Source organism: Chelmon rostratus, chromosome 21 (genome assembly GCF_017976325.1).
Source record: "Chelmon rostratus isolate fCheRos1 chromosome 21, fCheRos1.pri, whole genome shotgun sequence".
NCBI classification, from domain to species: Eukaryota; Metazoa; Chordata; class Actinopteri; order Chaetodontiformes; family Chaetodontidae; genus Chelmon; species Chelmon rostratus.
In genome coordinates, this window is record NC_055678.1 from 21,822,799 (window position 1) to 21,843,813 (window position 21,015).

General features: G+C 43.9%; 1 protein-coding gene across 2 annotated transcripts in view; it reads left to right on the forward strand.

The window, feature by feature from the left end:
- The window catches only part of abcc3 (ATP-binding cassette, sub-family C (CFTR/MRP), member 3), a 56,631-nt gene that overhangs the window by 11,379 nt on the left and 24,237 nt on the right, over nt 1–21,015 (forward strand). For both annotated transcript variants that reach the window (XM_041962655.1, XM_041962656.1), the window contains exons 2-12: nt 1,573–1,749; nt 2,311–2,436; nt 5,414–5,551; nt 8,361–8,486; nt 8,818–8,879; nt 10,272–10,403; nt 13,627–13,878; nt 16,928–17,105; nt 17,193–17,354; nt 17,477–17,569; nt 18,011–18,214. In XM_041962655.1, coding sequence (XP_041818589.1) covers nt 1,573–1,749; nt 2,311–2,436; nt 5,414–5,551; nt 8,361–8,486; nt 8,818–8,879; nt 10,272–10,403; nt 13,627–13,878; nt 16,928–17,105; nt 17,193–17,354; nt 17,477–17,569; nt 18,011–18,214 — 1,650 coding nt within the window. The remainder of the gene's footprint in view (nt 1–1,572; nt 1,750–2,310; nt 2,437–5,413; nt 5,552–8,360; nt 8,487–8,817; nt 8,880–10,271; nt 10,404–13,626; nt 13,879–16,927; nt 17,106–17,192; nt 17,355–17,476; nt 17,570–18,010; nt 18,215–21,015) is intronic.

A 21,015-nucleotide genomic window follows, 5' to 3' on the forward strand; every position in this document is an offset into this window, starting at 1 on the left:
TATCTTTACACTGATTTTATTGGTGTTTACATAGAGGGGGGTCTTCCCCTTTAATGCATAATTAATAATCTCTAACCTAATTTCTACTGGTAATTTTCCACTGTAGCCTTTAGGGATTTTCCACTGAGATCCCTCTGGCCTCAGTATCTATTGGGATCTTAGGAACTTTCCACCAGAGGTGTGATTTCTTTAGTATACAGAGTTAAGAGTAAAGAAACATGTTCAGAAATCCTCTTCATGTGCCTGTCTCCCCCATGCCCCTGAGCACAGAGTGCGCACAGAGAGGACAGAGTGGAGTGGCACAATCTTGTCATGTAACCCTCAGATCTGACACTACAGCATCGCTTGGGTTAAAAGTTGTATCAGGTGTAAATGATGTGCAATACTGTCACTTCTCCATTACTTCTAAATGGCAAAGCTTCATTTGAAAGCAAAGACACTCCAGGCTCGCTCTGGAGTGTCTTTGGAAAAAGACATGGAAAAAGCCAACTGAAGGACAATAGTTTAGGTCTGATCTCAAGTGTTTATTCAATTTTCTGTTGAGTCATCATGGGGAAAAAGACGCTGAACTTATAGAAAATAACGAAGACGCAAGCTTTAATCTCTTGTGATGTGTTAAATCCTTGCTGTCAAGATCAGTAATGAAGCCATGAGTGCAACATGGCCTGAGTGTTTAGGGCTCATGAGCCAAAATATGTAGAACTTCTGAAGTGGAGAGTGACATTTTACGACTGCCCTTTACACACGCTACACACACACACACACACACCAGCAGGAGTAATTACCCATCACCTCCTTACCACCGTACCACTTTCACTCACATTCAGCCGCACTCACATGCTTCAGCAGATGGGTGTGGTGGTGTTTGGAGAGTGGCTACAAAATGGCAGCTGTGTTTATCTTGGTTCCATCTGTGGGCGGGTCTTCAACTGTGTTTGTCCAAGGCAGCACGATAACTGTTGCGTCAGGCCTGCATCTCACCATGATTCAGGATGTCCTCTGGATTGCTCACCTATTGTTTCTCAGCATCACAGTAAATAAGTCATACTGTTTTCACACAATGTCATGAAGAAGTTTAACCTTGACATATTCTCGTGCGTGAAGCTCTGGCCTATGACCAAGACTTACCTGCCATAAGTCTTTCATCTGATTAATTTAGTAAAGACACAGTATCATGGTTGTGAAGCTCTGTAAACACATCAGTGTTCCACACATGCTTACGCCTGTGTCTCCATGCATAAAAAAGTGAAATGGAATTTAATATTTGTAAATGCATGCGTGTTGGTCCAAATATGCCCCCCCCCCCCCAACCACAGAGATGTACGAACACTCTCAAAGTGTTTACAGATTTCAGTTGAAGGAAAACATCTGGCCGGATGAAGTTGTGGTGGCGTGTTTGTGTGGGCGGTGAAGGTGTGGTGATGCACGTGTCCACTGTTAAAAGTGTGTGTTGGAGTCTTGATTTCGCCTGGTCAGTGGAAGGGTTCAGATAGCACCGTTTGGGGCTGTTTGATAACAGATGCAGGACTGTACGCTAAAGTGTTGTTCTCCATGTGCTGTGTGTCTCTGCAGGTAGCCAATCAGACGCTCCACACAGAGCGGCCGGATCTGCCAGAGTGTTTCCAGCTCTCTGTTCTGTCATGGCTGCCATGCATCTACCTTTGGGCTGTCTGCCCCATCTACCTCTTCTATCTTAAGAGGAACAACAGAGGCTATATCATGATGTCCATTATGAACAGATTTAAAACGGTAAGAGGGGACGTTGTTTTCACACTGACTCCAAAGCAAGGTTCCACTAAACCCAAGATCCAGTGAGCAAGGTAGCACATCTCGATGTAAGCCAAACAAACAAGTGAAATGTATTTGTTCTCCCTTGACTTGAAAACTTAAGATGTGCTTCCTGTTATAGTCTTTGGATTAGTCATTTGGGGGGTGTACCTGCTGCTCTTTTTCCAATGGGTGTGTGTTTGAAAAATGTTGTTTGGGCCAGAGTGCATCAAATGACATTGTCAGAAGAGTGTGGCCACATTGCCCTGCATTCTTCTTGGTAATTACATTTTTCACCAAATAAGTGCAACAAGGATATATTTACTGATTTCTTAACAAAAAAATTCCATCACTTTGACTTAAAATGCAAATGGCTATTACAACACTGAACAATGAGCACAGGACTAACTGAAACACTCCCCCGCTGTCAAACGTTTAGATGGGCTACCAGCCAGCTGATGGTCTCTTTTAGCATCCTGTGTTTTTACAGTGTTTCATGTCTGTTTTTCACCATTGCTCATTTCTCCTTTTCTCTGTTCCCAGGCGTTTGGCTTGTTGTTATGGATTGTGTGTTGGACGGATCTCTTCTACACATTCCACGAGCTGCGGCAGGGTTACAGCCAGCCGCCCATCTACTTTGTCACCCCGCTGGTTCTCGGCATGACCATGGTGAGGATGTGTCCACCCAATAGCACCTGCACTCCTGAGAAGAAACCTCTTTGTGGTTCATGTGTGTTCAGAAAACTTGTTTAGGGTCAACATGGTCATACCATCAGGCACGGCAATGACATGCATAGCTGAAAGTGATAACACTGCTCCTGTCTCCATGGTGGAGGAGTTAGTTCTAAAAATGGGATGCATGGAAATGGCTTGGTTACATGTCCCCATTGCCAGATTCAGAGTCCAGGGATTGGGCCACCGAGGCCCCCCGCACACAACTGCCACCCAAATCTCATCGCATTGGCCCCTTCTGATCCGTCCTGCGGGTGATGGGCCTACTGGAGGGTGGGCCCATGTCGCTGTTCCAGGCTTTTCCCGGCCGGGCACTGTGGGCGAAGGCCCACCAGGCGCTCGCCTGCAAGCCCCAACCCCAGGCCTGGCTCCAGTGTGGGGCCCCGGTAACGCCAGTCCGGGTGACGTAGTCTTCCTCGTTGTTGTTTCCGTCATCGGGGGCTGTGGAACCGCTCTTAGTCTGACCCGTCACCTAGGACCTGTTTGCCTTGGGAGACCCTACCAGGGGCAAAAAGCCCCGGAGAACATAGCTCCTAGGATCATTCAAGTACTCAAACCCCTCCACCACTATAAGGTGACAGTTCAAGGAGTTCGGCCGATAGTCGAACCTCGGAGTCAGGAGAAACAATGCGGTTTTTGTCATGTCGTGGAACACTGGACCAGCTCTACACCCTCCGCAGGGTGTTCAAGGGTTCATAGGAGTTTGCCCAACCAGTCCACATGTGTTTTGTGGACATGGAGAAGGCATTCGACGGTGTCCCTCGTGGCATTTTGTGGGAGGTGCTTCTGGAGTATGGAGTCTGGGGCCCTCTACTACGGGCCGTCCGGTCTCTGTATGACCGGAGCAGGAGCTTGGTTTGCATTGCTGGCAGTAAGTCAGAACTGTTCCCAGTGCATGTTGGACTCCACTCCATTGACAGGTGGATTGGTGCGGCGGCAGCAGTAATGCGGTCGTTGTACTGGCCTGTTGTGGTAAGAGGAGCCAAGCCATTAGGCAAAGCTCTCGATTTACCAGTCAATCTACGTTCCTACCCTCACCTATGGTCATGATCTTTGGGTCATGACCAAAAGAACGAGATCTCGGATACAAGCGGCTGAAATGGGTTTCCTCTGCAGGGTGGTGGGGCGCTCCCTTAGAGATAGGGTGAGGAGCTCTGTCACTCGGGAGGAGCTCAGAGTAGAGCCGCTGACAGCTGAGGTGGCTCGGGCATCTATATCGAATGCCTCTTGGATGCCTTCCTGGGAGGGTGTTCTCATCTCTCCAAACCAGTGGAGCATCAGGTTTGTTGAGACATCCTTCAACAACAACCTTCAGGCTGCCAGTGAAGGCACAGTACAACAGTGCCATTTATTCATCAATGCTACTGCAGTCTGATCTTGTGGTTCAAGTAACACAGATGGAACAATCAATTAAAAGCTACTTGGTTTAAGAAAGTAACTGAAAATCCGCAAGGGAAATGAAAAGGGGTTATGTGTCAGATTGTTGGGTCAGTGGTCTAAATGGGATCCTACCACATCAGCAGAGCGCAGTACAATGGGGCAGGTAGATTCATGCTGCCTCTCGTGTCATTTGCACAAATCCCACTGAGCTATAAGCACTCTCTGATGCCATGACTGTGCTCTGGTCTCAGCTTCCTGTAGAAAACCATGTTCCCGATATACTCCAGCTGCTGCTTCAAAACCCATCTGCTTACTGTGTATGATATGTTCACTGTATCATGTTGTTATGTTTCTCGCAGTGTCTATGTCTTTGTTCTCATTAAATTACAATTTCATTCTTACAATATTAAGACTTTGTTCTCAAAATTAAGACTCATTATTCTCTATTATTCTTGTAATCTCTGATTTTTTTTCCTCTTCATTCACGACTGTTAGCACACCAACAAACAGCTGGGGTGTCACTCCAGTTAAGAGTGGCAGTCAAACCTCAGATGAACAAATATGATGTGGAAAACGTGATGGAAATATTAACTTTTACATTTGTGGCGTTACTGGGAGTTCATAGCGAGTGCAATCTGTTTGGCTGGTATGAAGCATAACGTTTGCATCGGAGTCTAATGTGATTTATTAGAAACGCCTGCATTCTGACTGCAGGCTGTGTGAATGGAGATATTTTGCCATGATCCTGTTACACGGGAAAGTGACATTTGTTCTCCTTCTCACCAACTGCATGCTTTGACCATCTTGCTGTTGTTACTATTGCTACAAATTCTTATGGCACTTTACACTGGCTGTCTACTCTAAATCAAACAGCTGATTGTGATTTTTTGTCTTCACCAAAAACACAGGATGGTCAACAATCAGTTCCTAGTTTGGTTCATATGCATTCAGAACACTATCTGTACTTCCTCCGAAAGAAAATCAGTGTATGCGTCTCTCAATAACCCTAGTACCGGCTTTCCTTTTAGCCAGAAAATGTCAGCGATGTAATGCCTCAACGGCACCAAAATCTCGACACAGATTTCAAAGGCCGCAGTATTCGCCACATTAAAAGCTAAAAAGGAGGCAGTGGAAAGAAAAGCTCACACAGCAGCAGCAGATACAGCTTCTCTCAGACTGGACTGAAAATGTAAGAGAGTATTTGAGGGCTCCCAGAACTATTGAAAAGCTGTGGCAAATGGGATTATTAGTCTACAAAAAATTCAGTGAGGTGCGCTTCACATTTTGCGACCTGCTCTGGTGATATGCTGCCCCTTATTTGTTTGGAGTATGAATTCTTACTTGTTACACCTTTTGCAGTCGGTCTAACCCATGGAGGAACAGTCAGCGTGAAAGACTGACCCAGTCAGACCGTGGTTTACCTCACATGCCCTCAGTGATTCTGTCTTGGCTAATCTAACTTAGTCTTTCCTCTGCCCCCCCCCCAATTCATTTTTCCTCTCTCCGTGTAATATCCCCCTCCCTCCTCTCTCAGCTGTTGGCCACGTTTCTGATCCAGTTTGAGAGGTTACGTGGGGTTCAGTCCTCAGGGGTCCTCTTCATCTTCTGGTTCCTGTCTGTGCTGTGTGCCATCGTGCCTTTCCGCTCCAAGATCCTACAGGCCTCCAGCCAGGTGAGAACACGCCTCAGCCCTCAAATGCCTTTTACATGTTTTTCATCATCTTCTCTGCCTGGTGCCCTTTCACCGTCTCCCTCGAATCAGTGTCCCAAATATTCTTGTCTCTGTACCTTCTTGTACTTCGTATTGTCTTTGCTCTTGTTTTTCTCTCCGTTTCTTTCCTCGTATGCCTCTTATCATCGTCCTCACTGCTGTCGTTACTTTAGAATACTTCATCAGTCAACTCTGCCTTCTTCCCCTTGTTGTCTCAGGAGTTTTTTTGGCACTTAACAGTGAATGGATGTTTGGAGGGGTCAGCCCAGGGCAGCACTAAGCGGAGAGGAAATAGCAGGTCTTTTTCACTGCATGGCGCAGATCAACTCCACTCCACTCCACTCCCTTTTTTTCTTTCCCATTGCACATAGTACCTGGCAGCAGGAACTTATGTTGGTGCCACCTCGGTCAAAGTTTAAGCATTTTTGAAAAGCCAAGCTACCAGCAACAGCGACTGCGTTTTTTCTTTTTTACTCACTTGACCCAGATAGGCAAGCTGAGCTGAGCTGACACTAAAATGTGACCAACACCAGCCCTTTGATGTCCTCGTGTAGCTCCTTTGTGCGTGGTTGAGCAGGAGACTGAGGGAGTGGCAGGGAGTGACTGTGAATGCAAATGGTGCAGACGAGAAGGTTAGCCGTGAAGTGAGTGAATGTACAGTGTAGGTGGCAGTTTGTCAGTGAGTAAAGGCTGCAGCTTTTATTCAAAGTAAAGCACAAGAGCATTCTGCAGTTCAAAACAGAGAAAAGTACCTGGAGAACAAAAATGAGTAGAGCACAGTCAAGACGAGCTGTATGGTGCAGTGTATGGCCTGAAGAAAAGATACGATAGATAGAATACATCTACGGGGATTGAAACAATGCAGTTGTTGAAAAATACCACTGACCCAGGTCACTACTTGGCTTGGTGCTGAGAATTCTGGCTTCTAGGACTGTGGAGCTCTAATCTGCTGGAATTACATGTTCCCTTTTCTTTTTGGAGCGAAGTGATTAGGCTGGAAATTGCTGTTTTCAAGCAAAATAAGGTTACCTTAAATCTGCTGTAACGTTCATGTTATCACTAGATCACATGACCACTTACATGTGAAAGGGGTCACTTATAGTGATGAAGCCACAGAGAATTATAACTGACTACAAAGCATTGTAACATCTTTCATCTCCTGTTTTGTTTCTCAGCTTAATGCTCTAAGCAGCGCTGTAGTTTGCATACTCATCTCTATTGCCAAAACGTTAGCGTGCAGAATGATTGGATTATGGTCGACTATCAGACTAATGCTTACTCTCACTGGTCCATATTCATGCTTGTATAGTAAGTGCTGAGGATAAACTGATTAATGGCTAAAGGCCCCTCCCCCCGACCTCAGAGCTTCTTTCTGACTTTTCCTTCATGGTTCAAACGTGTTTGTTGTGTTTTTTTATGGCAAATGAGTATCCATTCAGCCAGACAAATGTATGAGAAATGCATGTCGCCATGGTAATATGACACAACAGGGGTAAAATGACAAATCCGTGTGTGGGCAGGACTTCTTCTTATATATCAGCAGACTACACCTATCCAGCCTGCAGGAGTGCAAAAGGTGTGTCTGTTGCCATGCTTTAAGTTGTTGTGTTCCAGTCTCTTTGTGCCACAACATGGATGGTATGTGGAATTTTCCCTCAAAGCTTTTAGCTGTCATTGTTTATTCAGAAAACACCTCAAACCAAAACATACCTTCAAGATAAAGCAGAATTCCTAGTTAGAAGTCTTGATTACTTGAAAGTAAGACCAACCCCATGACGCGTAAGCAGAGCCTCTGGCAGTCAGGCGTTCGGAGGCGGACGGTTAACCAAGCAGCCATGTGTAGGGGTCAGCCCAGGCTACTGCAGACTGTGCTGCTATAATCACGTTGATCCGCAAAATTAGCCCATGCACAAATATGATGTTTGTGAGTGGTGACAGGAAGGAAAGTGAGGGGCTCCCCTGTGGGTGTATGTTGGGAGTGTTGTTGTTATGAGGGCTAAGATGAATGGATGGAGGTTAACCAGTAGTACATTTGCATGCATGTAAACATCTCGATTATTGTGAATGCTTAGAATAAGGTAATATACTTTGATTAAGGTGTTTACATGTAACTTTATTACCTTAAGCTTGATTGCTGTCCCCCCCCCAAAAAACGTAGTAATTATTTTATTTTTATATCATTACTACATGATATAAAATTTGTGCAGGAAAACGCTGTACTTCGTGTTTATAAATGCAAAGTTTTGGGCTATTTAGCAAGTTTTAACATGCATTCTTGCTGAACTAATAAGGTGACCAGATTAGCATGCTTGTTGTGTTAGCATTTAGCTTGCATGTTTTTCTGTCTAATGTCTTTTTGAGGCATTCTAGCGTCATTGCTCTAGGGATGGCAATGTCAGCCTGTCAGCCAATCCACCACTCAAGTCTAGACTGAACTATCTCAACAACTATTACCATATAGTTCTGTAAAGTTCTGTGAAGAATCCAACCCTGCTCACCTTGTGACTTTAGACTTTTCATCTAGCACCACCATGAAGTTGGCATTTGTGGTTTTGTGCCATGAAATTTGGTTCTGACAATCTTGTTCCGTAAAGAAGGACTTTTGGAGTTTTTCAGGTCAAAATGTCCCATTAAACTTTGGTTCTTTGCTAATTATCTGTAAATTAACTGTGCAAGTAAACACACTGGTTGACAAGAGATGCTGGCCACTGTATGTCTGAAATCACCTCTTTGTTTGCTCGTATGTGTGTGTCCTTGTTTTACATTTCAGAGCGAAGTGACCGACAAGCTGCGATTCACCACTTTCTACTTCTACTTTGGCCTGGTGGTCTGTGAGCTGATCCTCTGCTGCTTCAATGAGAAACCTCCTCTCTTCTCCAATGTTGTCACAGACCCCGTGAGTCACACTTCCTGTTGCAGTGAAGCGCAGAATCCATGAAGCGTGTCTGTGTTTGTGCATGTCATTCATATGTTGTATATCTTCAGTTCCTGCTGACGTCGTATGTTCAGTGTTCTGAGCGGTTGAAAATCTGAGTGTGTGCTCTGGGGCTGCTCTGTGCTGGTTAGAGCAAGTCTCACACACACACACACACACACACACACACACACACACACACACACACACACACACACACACACAGCAGAGAACACAGTTCTAAGTATGTCCTCCTTATCCTTGTTTAACCTCTGTGGCCTATTTTTCTGCACATTTTTCAATTTCTCCTCAGAATCCCTGCCCTGAAACCACAGCAGGTTTTCTCTCCACTATGACATTTTGGTGGTTCACGAGGTGAGTTCACGCTGCTCTCTGCCCCTGCACACAGCGTCCATCCACACTTTGTTGTATGTGTGGTGCTTTGCTTTAGTAATTAATAAATGCAAACATCTTTGTTTTGTGTGTGCAGCTTCAAACTGTTAACTATTAAATACATTAAACATTTTAGAAATATTTATTTCAAAATGGCCTTTTTTAATGGAACTTATCACGCACCTGTCACCTTTCAGCCAATCATGTACCCCCTGCCTCTCTTAAACAAATTTAGCATACACGACATACTAACATACTAACAAACATATTTAATCATGCATGACAAAAGAGTTATCACTCAGCTACTTGCAGAGAGAAGCCACCAGACGGCGAGCAGCTGGTAGACCTTTGTCCTCTTTATGTTCTAACTCGTAATTGCAGGCTGCACAGATGTAACGCTGTGTGATCACATTAAAATACAGCCTCAAATCTATGTTCGTGTGATTGGCTGAAAAGGAAGGAGACATCTGATTGGCTACAGATAATTCCCTTTTGAAATTGTTAATCGAATCCTCACACAAATGAAGTTCACACGTGACAGATTCAGCAGTTTGTATGTAAACATGTTGCTGTGCAAACAGCAAATGGAGGTGCAAATAAGAACAGTAGGTACAATAAGGTGCAAAATAGGAACAATATGGGTGCAAATAAGAACAATAGAAAGGAAACAAGAACAATAAGGGTGAAAATAAGAACAAACGGAGCAAAATATTACAACTGTAAAAGTTTAAAGTGACTTTTGCCCTGCAGCAGTGGATTTGGATGTTTATAATCAGAGAAGAACAAATAAGAACAAACAGAGCAAAAAATTACATTTGTGATCATTATGTTTTTGAACGTCAACATACAGAATATTTGTGGAATTATGCCTCTGTAATTGCTGTAAACAAGTGAGACCATGTTGATATGATTGGTAGCCCCTGTGTCACACCAGTTGTTCTGTAATTACCTGTTTTTGTTATTTTTGATCCCTGCAACAAACAGGACCTTGCACTTTTTCTAATGGAAACACGGCATCTTCTTTCTGCTTTCTTCTGTAAGCCCATTTCCCCCCATGCCGGAAAATACACTGAGCCAATTTCCAGTGAAATTTGATCCACTTAGTACTTAATGATGATTAGCAAATCCAGGAAACTCAATTAAGTATCTTTGTGGTGGCCATTCTTGCTGAGTTTGGGGATCATATTTTGTCCAGAGCATGAAACACAACAGGGGACATAAAAACTGACAATACTGACAAAGACTGAAAAAGCAGTGGGGCAGGTGGAGGCTAACTAGCTTTTAAGTAACATCTCCTTTGTTTACAGTAATTACACTTGTTCGTGTTGAATTTCTTAATGTACCAGATTGAATGAAACTGTTTCTCTCTCTCAGTATGGCCATTAAAGGCTACAAAATGCCCCTGGAAGCCAAAGACCTTTGGTCCCTGAACCAGCGCGACAGCTCCAAGGTGATGGTTCCCAAACTCATAAAAGAGTGGGAGAAGGAGCAGTGTAAAGCCAAAAGGTATGTTTGTAAATGAAGAGGTGAGAGGAGTGGATGAAATATACGGTACAAGCTACTGCTTTGCTTGTTGTCAGAATGAAAACAGTCATTATATTTACAGAGGAAGAGAGCAGCCCATTGGGAGAAATCAGGTCAAAGCAGGAAACTGGAGAACTGCTGTAACCTGGATACTTCCAAATGTACAGCTGGTCAATAATCAGATTTATCCGCTGCCATGTTTCTGAACCAGGACTGGCTTATTGTAAGCGTATGATGAACATATGATTCTGCATTTTCACAGGCTGTTATTTGGTTTTGTTTTTCCTGGCTGGAGCATCTGTACTGATGCAGTGCTCTGAGAGACCAGGTTCTGTAGTAGACTTTTGCTCTGTTGTAGAAACATATCTGTACTTATTTATTTCTGTTTCAGTTTGGATTGAAGTATCTTGGATGCAGTAATGGGTGATGATGTTCCCTTTACATCTCCACCCTCCTGCCACAGCTCATTGGTTCCTACTGAAGAGATCTTGAAAAGAATCAGAATGTAGTAGAATGTGTGACAGGTGCATCAGAAGAAGGTGCAACTTGAAAACAATGAGAATAACTCCTGCACACCATCTCGCCCACTGATGAAATATTCATTTGATTATGTTCCCATCTGTCCAGCCTTCGTCCTTCTTATGGGCAGCCTCACAGCAGTACACAGGAGCTGCTTCAGTCATCCAAAGATTTTCCAAAGATCAAACAAATAGAAAAGAACGAGTGAATTTAAGAGGAAACATACATACATCATGTATCATGGATCGAAGTGTTATCAGACATATTAATTCCATTCTATAAGCAAGTCAAAAGGGAAAGTAAATGGGGACAAAAGTCTTTTTGTCAAAAAAACATTTTCAGTGACGGTCATATGAATAAATAGCATAACTGCCAATTCATCAGTGAAGTTATACAGTAACAAGCAGATCATTTAAATGGCAAAAAAAAAAAAAAAAACTGCAGAGGACCAATAGACCTAATCAATGGATATGGGCCACTACTAGATAATCTCTGGCCTGGTGTCGGATTGCATGTTTGTGTTTGTTCTTTCCTTTCAATTTTCTGGCAGTTTCATCAATATAAGCAACATAACATAAATATGATGAGTATGACGAGACGACAGTCTCTAATGTTGTAGTAGATAAATATTTCAGCAGTAAGTGAGACAGTGAGTGGGAGTTCTCATTGTTTTCCTGCTGAAGATATAAAACATTAAAACAGGTGCTTAGTTTAATTTTAAGCCACTTCAGTAAGATCAGTAATTTCCCAAAACAGCTGGGCACTTTAGCTCTCAGCTAATATTACCCAACAGGTGGCAATAGTGCTTTTATCGGGACTATTTGTGTTGGGTGTGTGTTGAGTCCATGCTAATGAAGAAATATCAATGGGTGCCACAGTGCGCCTCAGTAATGTTTTTAATAGTTTTTCGCCAACAGTGGAGCTCTATGGCACCGAGGAATACGATATATCTGGCTTTGGATACACACACAATACTTGTTAGTACAGAAGGATCAATTCATCGATGGCAAGAAATTGGCCTTCTTCAGCAGGATTCAAGCTGTGTTAACCAGGTTTCCCCTTTTAAACGATGTTAGGAATCCGGTTAATGGAGAAAGCGGACACTAATCAGGATTCTGAGTGCATGTAAATATACCGAATGACGCTTCAGATTTGTCGTCTCACATATCCTGCTGTACGCTCATTCAAATACGAGAAATGTTAACTCTGAGTCACACACATCTATAATATGCTCTTTTTTGCTTCTATATTTAAAAAATTTAACATAGTCAGCTGCCCCACCCTCCACTTCCTCGTCAGAACAGAGAGGAGAGAGGATGTTGTCTCAGAGGGCAGGTTCTCTTTGTGTGTGCGTGCGTGCGTGCGTGCGTGCGTGTGTGCGTGCGTGTGCGTGTGTGTAGACGTATGTTCACCCCTTCTTGCTCAAGAGAAACCATGAGGATGTGTTTTGTAACATAGCAGCAGGACTATTAACCAGGACTATTCAAAATCTATTTTACAAAGGAGTCCTCGTCCAGAACAGACAACAGACTTAAAACAGCAAAAAACATCAAACAAAACAAAAACGAATTGCATGTTTGATCTTTCTTTTGAAGCACTGTTGCTCTGATTCCGTATCTTTTTGGTGTAATTTTGTTTTTTACAGTCAGTGCCTCGAAGGATTAAATCCACCCCCAACTGCTCTGTATAATGTGCTGCAGAATTAATGACTTCTCTCGTGTCTGAAATCTTGTATTCCACTGTTCAGTAACATACAGGAGAAATTAGTTTCTCCACCTTTGCTGTGCTTGTGCTTTTCCAGTGAAAAAGGGGAATTTCATGCACAGACACACTCGTCGAGCCTGCTGAACTCTGACCTCCAGGCTGCTTCCTCTCTCTGTGCAGCATTTCATGATGCTTTTTCACTGAGAACAGCCTGTAAAATGATATGGGAAAGCTTGTTGAGGCGTCTAATTTGTGAGCTGGAAACCTGTTTGGCGTTAAGCTGAATTCCATCACAGTTGTCCTGTTGAACTGTAGTTGCCAATTAGTTCAGTGCTGGAATCCGACTCCTGCGTTTTAAGCTGGTATTAGAATAGATTCTGTGTCGTTTGCAAAACATTCCTTTCCCTGAAAACTTGGAGTAGTTCTTGCATTATGTCTCACTTCCTGAGATCTCTCTGAACAAAGGAACATTCTTGTGAACAAATTTAACAAATGCAACCACAACCACAAACAGTCATGTCTAACATTACCGTGCAGTGTTTGCATGACTACTGGCTATTGCAATGATTTGTGTCTCGCTAAAGAGATGATCAGAACTAATGAAGTATAAAATGTGTTTTATGTGATATGATTTGAAGCAAAAGCAGTTAGTGGATGAATTGCTAATGGAAGCAGTTGCAGCTCTAGTGTAATTCATCCAAAACTTAAAGCACTTCCTGACATCGAATGACTTCATGAACAGTTTTGAATGCATCTTGTGGTTTCTGGTTTGGTCTGCACCAGCTCCTGCAAATATTTGGCTTACTTTCAGCCTGTGCTTTAATAGTTTTCTAAGAAGTTAGAAGTCCTTATTTCAGATGCATTCCGTTTATTCAAGTTCGGTCTGTTGTTTTACGTAGTTACTTATGATGGGAGTTCCTCACACTTCTCTTATTCCCTCTGTCTCTTTCCCAAACAACCTCCCAAATTTGAAATTCTCCAGTGAGCAGAATCTGTCCAGCCAGGCTGTGTACTCCAAGCCTCCACCGTTGACCACCAACCACGTCGGAGGAGGAGGCGGCGGTGAAAGCAGCCCGGAGGAAGTAGAGGTGCTGCTGTCCGGTCAGAAAGCTGGGCGTCACCAACCGTCTTTCCTACGTTGCCTCATCAGAGCCTTTGGGCCCTACTTTCTGATTGGCTCGGCCTACAAAGTCCTGCAGGATATCATCACCTTCGTCAACCCTCAGCTGCTCAGGTAACGTGTTACCTACTGCCTGCTTTGTTTGCTCCACCTTATTTGCAAGTTTCCAACACTAACAATGTACCATTGTTCCAGTGTTCCAGATAGTATTTTCAGGATGTCTTTTTGCATGTTTTATTAGAGTTTTTGCATAATGGTTTATTTTGTCCAAGCATGGCAGCTGTCTTTATTCGAATGCATACTGTTCTTGTCCATGATGCAAAGTCATTATGTAAATACAGCATGTTTCTATGGTGGAAGGTGGAAATTTAATGATAGCAGGCGTTCTGTGAAAGTCTTATCGCTGTATAGAGATAAGGTATCAGAGATGGCTAACTGCATAGTTTTCCTGTTTCTACTTTGTTCCGGTCATGTGGTTGAATACGGCTAATTAATACCGACATCTGCTGTGTCACTGGTGCCAGAGGAAAAACTGTCAAATGTATCATACGTGTCATTTTAATTTCAAGTTCTCTGACATTAGTTATCTGTCAGATGATTTTCTTTCACATAACTTATTTAGAAATTTTAACTCATGTAATAGTAATAGACTGGTAATACAAATGTTCTCCTTTGTGTGGAATTAGACTGTGAAAGCTCTGACTAGTGCACTGCTCTACTGCATTCATGCTTTATATTTGATATATTGGTATATTTGATTAATTTGAGCCATTTCAAATAATTTGATCTAACCTGATTCAACAGAGACAAACAGAGGGAAGAAAGAGAAGGAAGTAAAGTTGTACAACCTTGCAATATTTGTACTGATACAATGACAATAGGAAGTGCTGAGTTGGCACATTCGCTGGCCTGACCAGTATGTGAAAAAGCCACTTTATGTAAACATATTGTGGAATATTTACTTCTTACATGTTTTCGTCAGTTTTTCTTGGTATCCTAATCCAGATATATTTGTTTGCAGTAAGGGTAATTTATTTATTTCATTTGTCAGGAGACTGTCAGTGTCCCCTGCGATCATCCGTTGTCATCCTTGTTGACTGATACCAGTTTTTGCAGGCAACCAGAATAGTCTTATAGAGATACTCATATTTGTTTTCCATCTTGTTGATTCTTTCCCAGAACTATTGAACGCTTCATTATTATACATTTTAAAACTTGAATATTTACCTACAAGAGCAAAATTCAAACCTATAACCAGAGTTGAAGGTTGTCAGACACATTCCAGAAGGCTGCTGTCAAGCTTTAGTCCTCCATGTTCAGGACATAAAGATGTGTCAAATACGTCAAAGTTCAGAATTATCTGACCATCAGCTGTCAAAACAGTTATCAGTAGAGTTCACTCATGTTACATGATGCTTTGACCTGCCAGTTGGCCCTGCAGTGGGTATGAGGCTGTGCTGATATAAACCCTTCACTCCCACACTCACCCAAGCAAAGAGCAGACACTGAGCAGCTTGGCCTGGCCTTGTATCTGCATTGTATCTACTTACATCAAACTACAGTGGCTGGCCCAACTGACTGAATTAGACAGCTTCATCTGAATGCCATGACCTGCTCAGTATTGCTCTCTCCATTGTTTTTGTGTTTGTGTCGTGTTAAAGATGATATTGCGGCAGTTTCAATAGGTTAGGAATATCTATCCTATTTCCTATATAGGATAGGAAAGGATATGTCCTCGTTGAGAGGGTACTGTCCGCAGTGGAAAAAGTGAGTTGAGTCAGCAGTGTCAACAACACATTGTTGCATGCTGGGAGGTGGCTGATAAAAATACCTGACTTGTTTGATTTTAATAAGCATCAGCATGTTTGAGACAAGCCACAGAGGAGATTGTGGCCCCGTTTGCACCTGCCATTAACATGCGTCACACAGGTGGATGGCGCTGTGTCAGGACACACCTTGTGTTAGAATGCATCTCCACGTGTGTCTCGAGTGCCCACTTGTGATCAGATCTCACTCCCCCACTCTACAATGAAAAAGAAGAAGTTTGCAAAGACCTTGGTGGGTGAGCACCGTGAGCTCTATCCACAAGAATTCATTTAGCCTTTTGTGGCTTCTTCTTGTTGTTATGAATTTAAATATGACACCACTGGCGCGTGAATGAGTATGTACTCCACTTACACAAAGGATGTTAGTTGAGTAGGGGGTCCTTCAGTGTGGCTGAGTACGCATTTGCACACACACCTAAGAGAATGTGTCCATATGTGGCTCAAACCATCTCCGAATGTGCTCTGAGCGATTGTGTCTCATGTGTGACCTCAACGCGTCTTGGCCGCATTTATAGCTCTACTTAGAGCTGTCCACATGTTCATGCCAGGTGTGAACAGGACCTGTGAACCTGTGAAGATATGCAAATGGAGGTGTGCTGACCTTCTCACAGCAGGAAGGCAACAAGGCTTCTAATGTGTCTGCCAGCATGAGAAATTCGAAATAATTCATCTGGGACTAGTTGTGTTGTCTACTCAATGCTTGGCTTTAATGTTGAATTAGGGGTCAGCAATTCTTCTGAGTGCAGAGAGGGCAGGCCGCGTCTCATAAACAGCTGTGATGTTTTACCACTGTGCTGGGATTTTTTAGGGAGGGCATGAAAAGAGACGTGGGATCTACTTCTTGTTTCTGTGTAACGTGTCACTGCAGTACTCTGCAGGTTAATACCAGGCTATTGCAGATTGTCTGAGACAGGTGTACATGGTGTTAGTAGCTGAGTTGTTGAGGTGTGATTTAGTAGATGCATGGAGGAACTTCACTGTGTCACAGGGTTAGTGACTGGTTGGTTTGTAGGTAAGTACTGAATGCTCTTCAGACTTTTATATTACCACCACTGTTAACTGAAGAACATCATTGTGTCTGTACACCTCATTCTTTGCCTGAGGCTGAAACACTGAATGCATTATAATGGCAGAATTTCCATAAACATTAACCTATAGCTAGCTCACGCTAACATTTTGCATGCAAAGAAGACATCTCTCTATCTACACATCGTGAAGGGAAAAAGGGGGTTACATAAGTCGTTAGCTTGGTGCCAATACCAACACAGCTGTTAACAGATTTGCACAGTGTTGTGTGTTTAATCTGAAGGAATTGTTCCCTTTCGTCACTCTTGTAGGTTGCTGATCTCGTTCACAAAACAGAAGGACGTTCCGGATTGGTGGGGTTACTCGCTGGCCTTCCTCATGTTTTTCACAGCCGTCCTGCAGACTCTCATCCTCCACCATCACTTTCAGTACTGCTTTGTCACCGGCATGAATGTACGCACAGCTATCATAGGAGCTATCTACAGGAAGGTATGCCCAAAATTCTCACACAATGTGCGTTTGCATCACGGAAAAGAAATTTATCACACTGTTTTTGCCCCCATCATTGCTTTGCAGGCGCTAGTGATAACTAATGCTGCCAAGCGCTCGTCCACGGTGGGAGAGGTAGTCAACCTGATGTCTGTGGATGCGCAGAGGTTCATGGATCTTACCACCTTCCTCAACATGTTGTGGTCTGCTCCTCTTCAGATTGTTTTGGCACTATATTTCCTCTGGCAGGTATGGGCACTACTTCTACATGGATTACTGTAAATAGTCATGTTGAGGCGAGAGTTTTGCTTTGTCTCTGAATGTATTTTGAATTATATTTATATATATTTACTGACTGCTGTGTTTTATAGAACCTCGGTCCATCTGTGCTGGCTGGAGTGGCTGTCATGGTCATGCTGATCCCTTTTAATTCTGTGATTGCCATGAAAACCAGAGCCTACCAGGTGAGAAACCGCACTTGGACTTCCAGTGGAACTACAACAGTGATATAAGCATTGACATTTTTTCATGAATTATTCTGAGCAAATTGGGTTGGCAATGTGTTTGTTTTATACATGTGAATGGTTAGCTCTTCTGCATGCAGCACGGTTAATTGCATTTACCATCAGTTTGAACAGTTTGAATGTTTTATATGTGATTTCATTCCGTTTTGAGCATGTTTGAATACACTGATTCATTTGCAGCTTGTACTGTAACTAAAGCAAGTGTGAAACATGTAATTACACATTATTATACCTTATTCATGGGGCTGGGACTGAAGAGAAGTTATCTTTGTCCACTTGTCCCTGTTTTTGGTGTAGTATTAGTCTATTAATCCACAGAAAAAGACATGTATGGCCTGTTGTCCTTATCTTCGTCCTCCTCTTCCTGTCCTCGTCCCTCAGGTGGAGCAGATGCAGTACAAGGACTCTCGCATCAAACTGATGAACGAGATCCTGAACGGCATCAAAGTCCTAAAGCTGTATGCCTGGGAGAACTCTTTCAAAGAAAAGGTCCTGGCCATTCGGCAGAAGGAGCTCAACGTGTTGCGTAAGACCGCCTACCTTGGAGCTCTGGCCACCATGGCCTGGACCAGTGCCCCTTTCCTGGTAGGCTCAGTCCACATGCCTGGAAGCTGGTTTTCTCTAAAGAGACTTTGCTATGTGACATTGATTGGTTAGGAATTCCACATTTGTGAATGTCATGATCAGCTGTGGCCATTTTATTCTGTTCTGTTGTATGCAGTTAAGCTTGAATGTGAGACCCAGCAAATTAGCAAAAATGTCTTTGTATTTGTTACAAAGACTTGGGCTTGTTATAGGAAGTCTTGTTGCCTCCAGGCAGCCTTCGTCTGTTCATATGTCATGTTTGATAGCTGTGAATGCAATTGAATAAATGTTCAGATAGCCCTTAAAATCAAGAAGCCCCTGTGAGGCTATTGCTGCCCCAAGTGGGGGTCTGGACCCCCAGGTTGAGAACTAGTGGCCTAGTTTGTGGTCCAAAATTACAAAGGAGCTTTATTAGAAACTATTTTAAATGGTGATAAAGAGCTCCTTTGTTTAGAAACTGTCGTTGGAAGAGAAAATTCGGGTCATTTTTGGAATTGATATTTTAATAACCTTACTGGCTAAAGTTGGTGTAAATTAATAACACTTCAGCAAATATCGCTGGCAAAGTGTCCCTTTTTTTTTGTCCCATAATGAATTTGGCAACCCGACCCTTTTGTATTTGTACCATTAATGTTACATTAACAGACTTTTCAGATGAAGAAAACAGGTTGTGAACACAGCATTGACCTTTTAGCTGATTTGGTGACCTTGTTAGCAAGCAGTTCTATTTCATCCTTCCTGACCGCCAGAGGCGGTGCTTTAAGCACTGAATGACTCCGTCTCGCGCATGCGCAAGTCGAGAAGTAATACCAACAAAGTCACCTGTGAGTGACCCCCTGACGACCTCGGACAGGCTATAACTTCCGGTGTCGCCAGGGGATCTGTTCCTTTTTTCTTCTCGCTTCACAGGTGTACTACGGTCATAGCATTAGCTTGGGGCTAGTTATCACGGTTACGTACAAGCAGCTGGAAGTAAGTCTTTGCAGCTTGTCGCCGGTAGCCTTGTGACCGCTCATTGCTGGTCGGAGCTGCGAGGTGCTCGCCCTCCAAGGGCTGCGGCAAGCTGTCCCTCCTGGAGGCGGTGTGTGCGGTTTCACCGGCATCGCCCCGGGCAGTGAGGCGCTCCTTCCTTCGGATTATCCTGCATCACACGGTTGGATCCGACTGGTAAAGTACCACTTATCAGACACATATTGTGCTTTGTTGGTGACGGCAGTGTTTTCGCTCCCTCTCCCGGCTTAGTTGTGCTCTGTTACCCTTACAGTTAGCCGCAGTGTGTCCGCTTAAGCTAACTTTATTATTTGGTAGCAACTTTGGTTGCACCTGTTTTATTTAGTAGCTTTACAGTTACGACTTGTTGGCGACAGCAGTGTTTTCGCTCCCTCTCCCGGCTTAGTTATGCTCTGTTATCTTTTCAGTTAGCCGCAGTGTGTCCACTTAAACTAACTTTATTATTTGGCAGCAACTTGGTTGCACCCGTTTTGTTTAGTAGCTTACAGTGACGACTTGTTGGTGATGGTAGTGTTTTCGTTCCCTCTCCCAGCATAGTTGTGCTCTGTTATCTTTACAGTTAGCCGCAGTGTGTCCGCTTAAGCTAACTTTATTATTTGGCAGCAACTTGGTTGCACCCGTTTTGTTTAGTAGCTTACAGTGACGACTTGTTGGTGACGGTAGTGTTTTCACTCCCTCTCCCGGCGTAGTTGTGCTCTGTTATCTTTACAGTTAGCCGCAGTGCGTCCGCTAAGCTAACTTTATTACTTTTTGCTGTAGCGACCTGTTGGTGACGGCTGTGGTTTCGCTCCCTCTCCCAGCATAGGTGTGTTTTTTTCTTCGGTCTTGTTACGGTTAGCAGCTTTCGTTCGAGCTAATCTGATTGTTTTGGCAAGGACCTCTTACTTTGCAGTGTCTCTTTTGATTTAGAGTTAGCAATTGCAACTCGATTGTACCTATTATGATGAATTCTCACTCCTGTACCGCCTGTATGGCGCCTCTGCAGCCTGAGGACGGTCATGACCTTTGCCCCTCATGTCTTGGCCTCGAGCACCTGAAGGAGGGGCTGTCAGAGGACCCCTGCATGAATTGCAGCTTCATGCCCCGGGCAGTGAGGGTTGCAAGACTGGCTGAGGTGGAACAACTTTTTAGTGGTGTCCCCTCACCAGAAGTCCTAACTGACTCTCGCAGGCTGTCCCCAGCCCGACCTAGCCGGCCAAAGCGTCGGCTCCGGTCACTGACGGTGCTTCCTCCAGGAAGAAGGCAAAAAAATGTGAGCTTGCTTCCAGAGTGGACCTCTTGACAGCAGAGCTTAATCAGTTGAAGTCCATCTTTTTAGCCCTCCAGACAGGGACTGGTGCAGGGAGTGTGTCTGTATCTGCTCCTCGGGTGACCTTGTCTGGTCCAGAGGATGACATCCTCTCAACGGCAGCTTCAGCCACTGAGTTTGGGGAATATGGGACAGACACTGTCTCTCATGGCACTGTTTCCCATCCCTCACAAGCAGGCTCTTGTTCCTCGACCCATAGTTCAGGTGGTTGCTCAGAGGGTAGCTCCATGGGGGCCATCATCCGTATGGCCTTGGCTCGCCTGCAGCTAGATGCACCACAGGCCCAGTCGGCTCCAGCGAGCGCATTTTTTGGACCAGCACTGCCCCCTTCGCATTCACTGTGCCTCCTTCAGAGGAGTACCTAAAGGAGTTGCATGCGTGTTGGAGAGATTCTAAGGCTCTTTCTCATGCAACGTCTGATGGCCGAACACTAGCAGCAATGCAGGATGCTGCCAAGTCTGGCCTTGGCCGCATGCCAGCT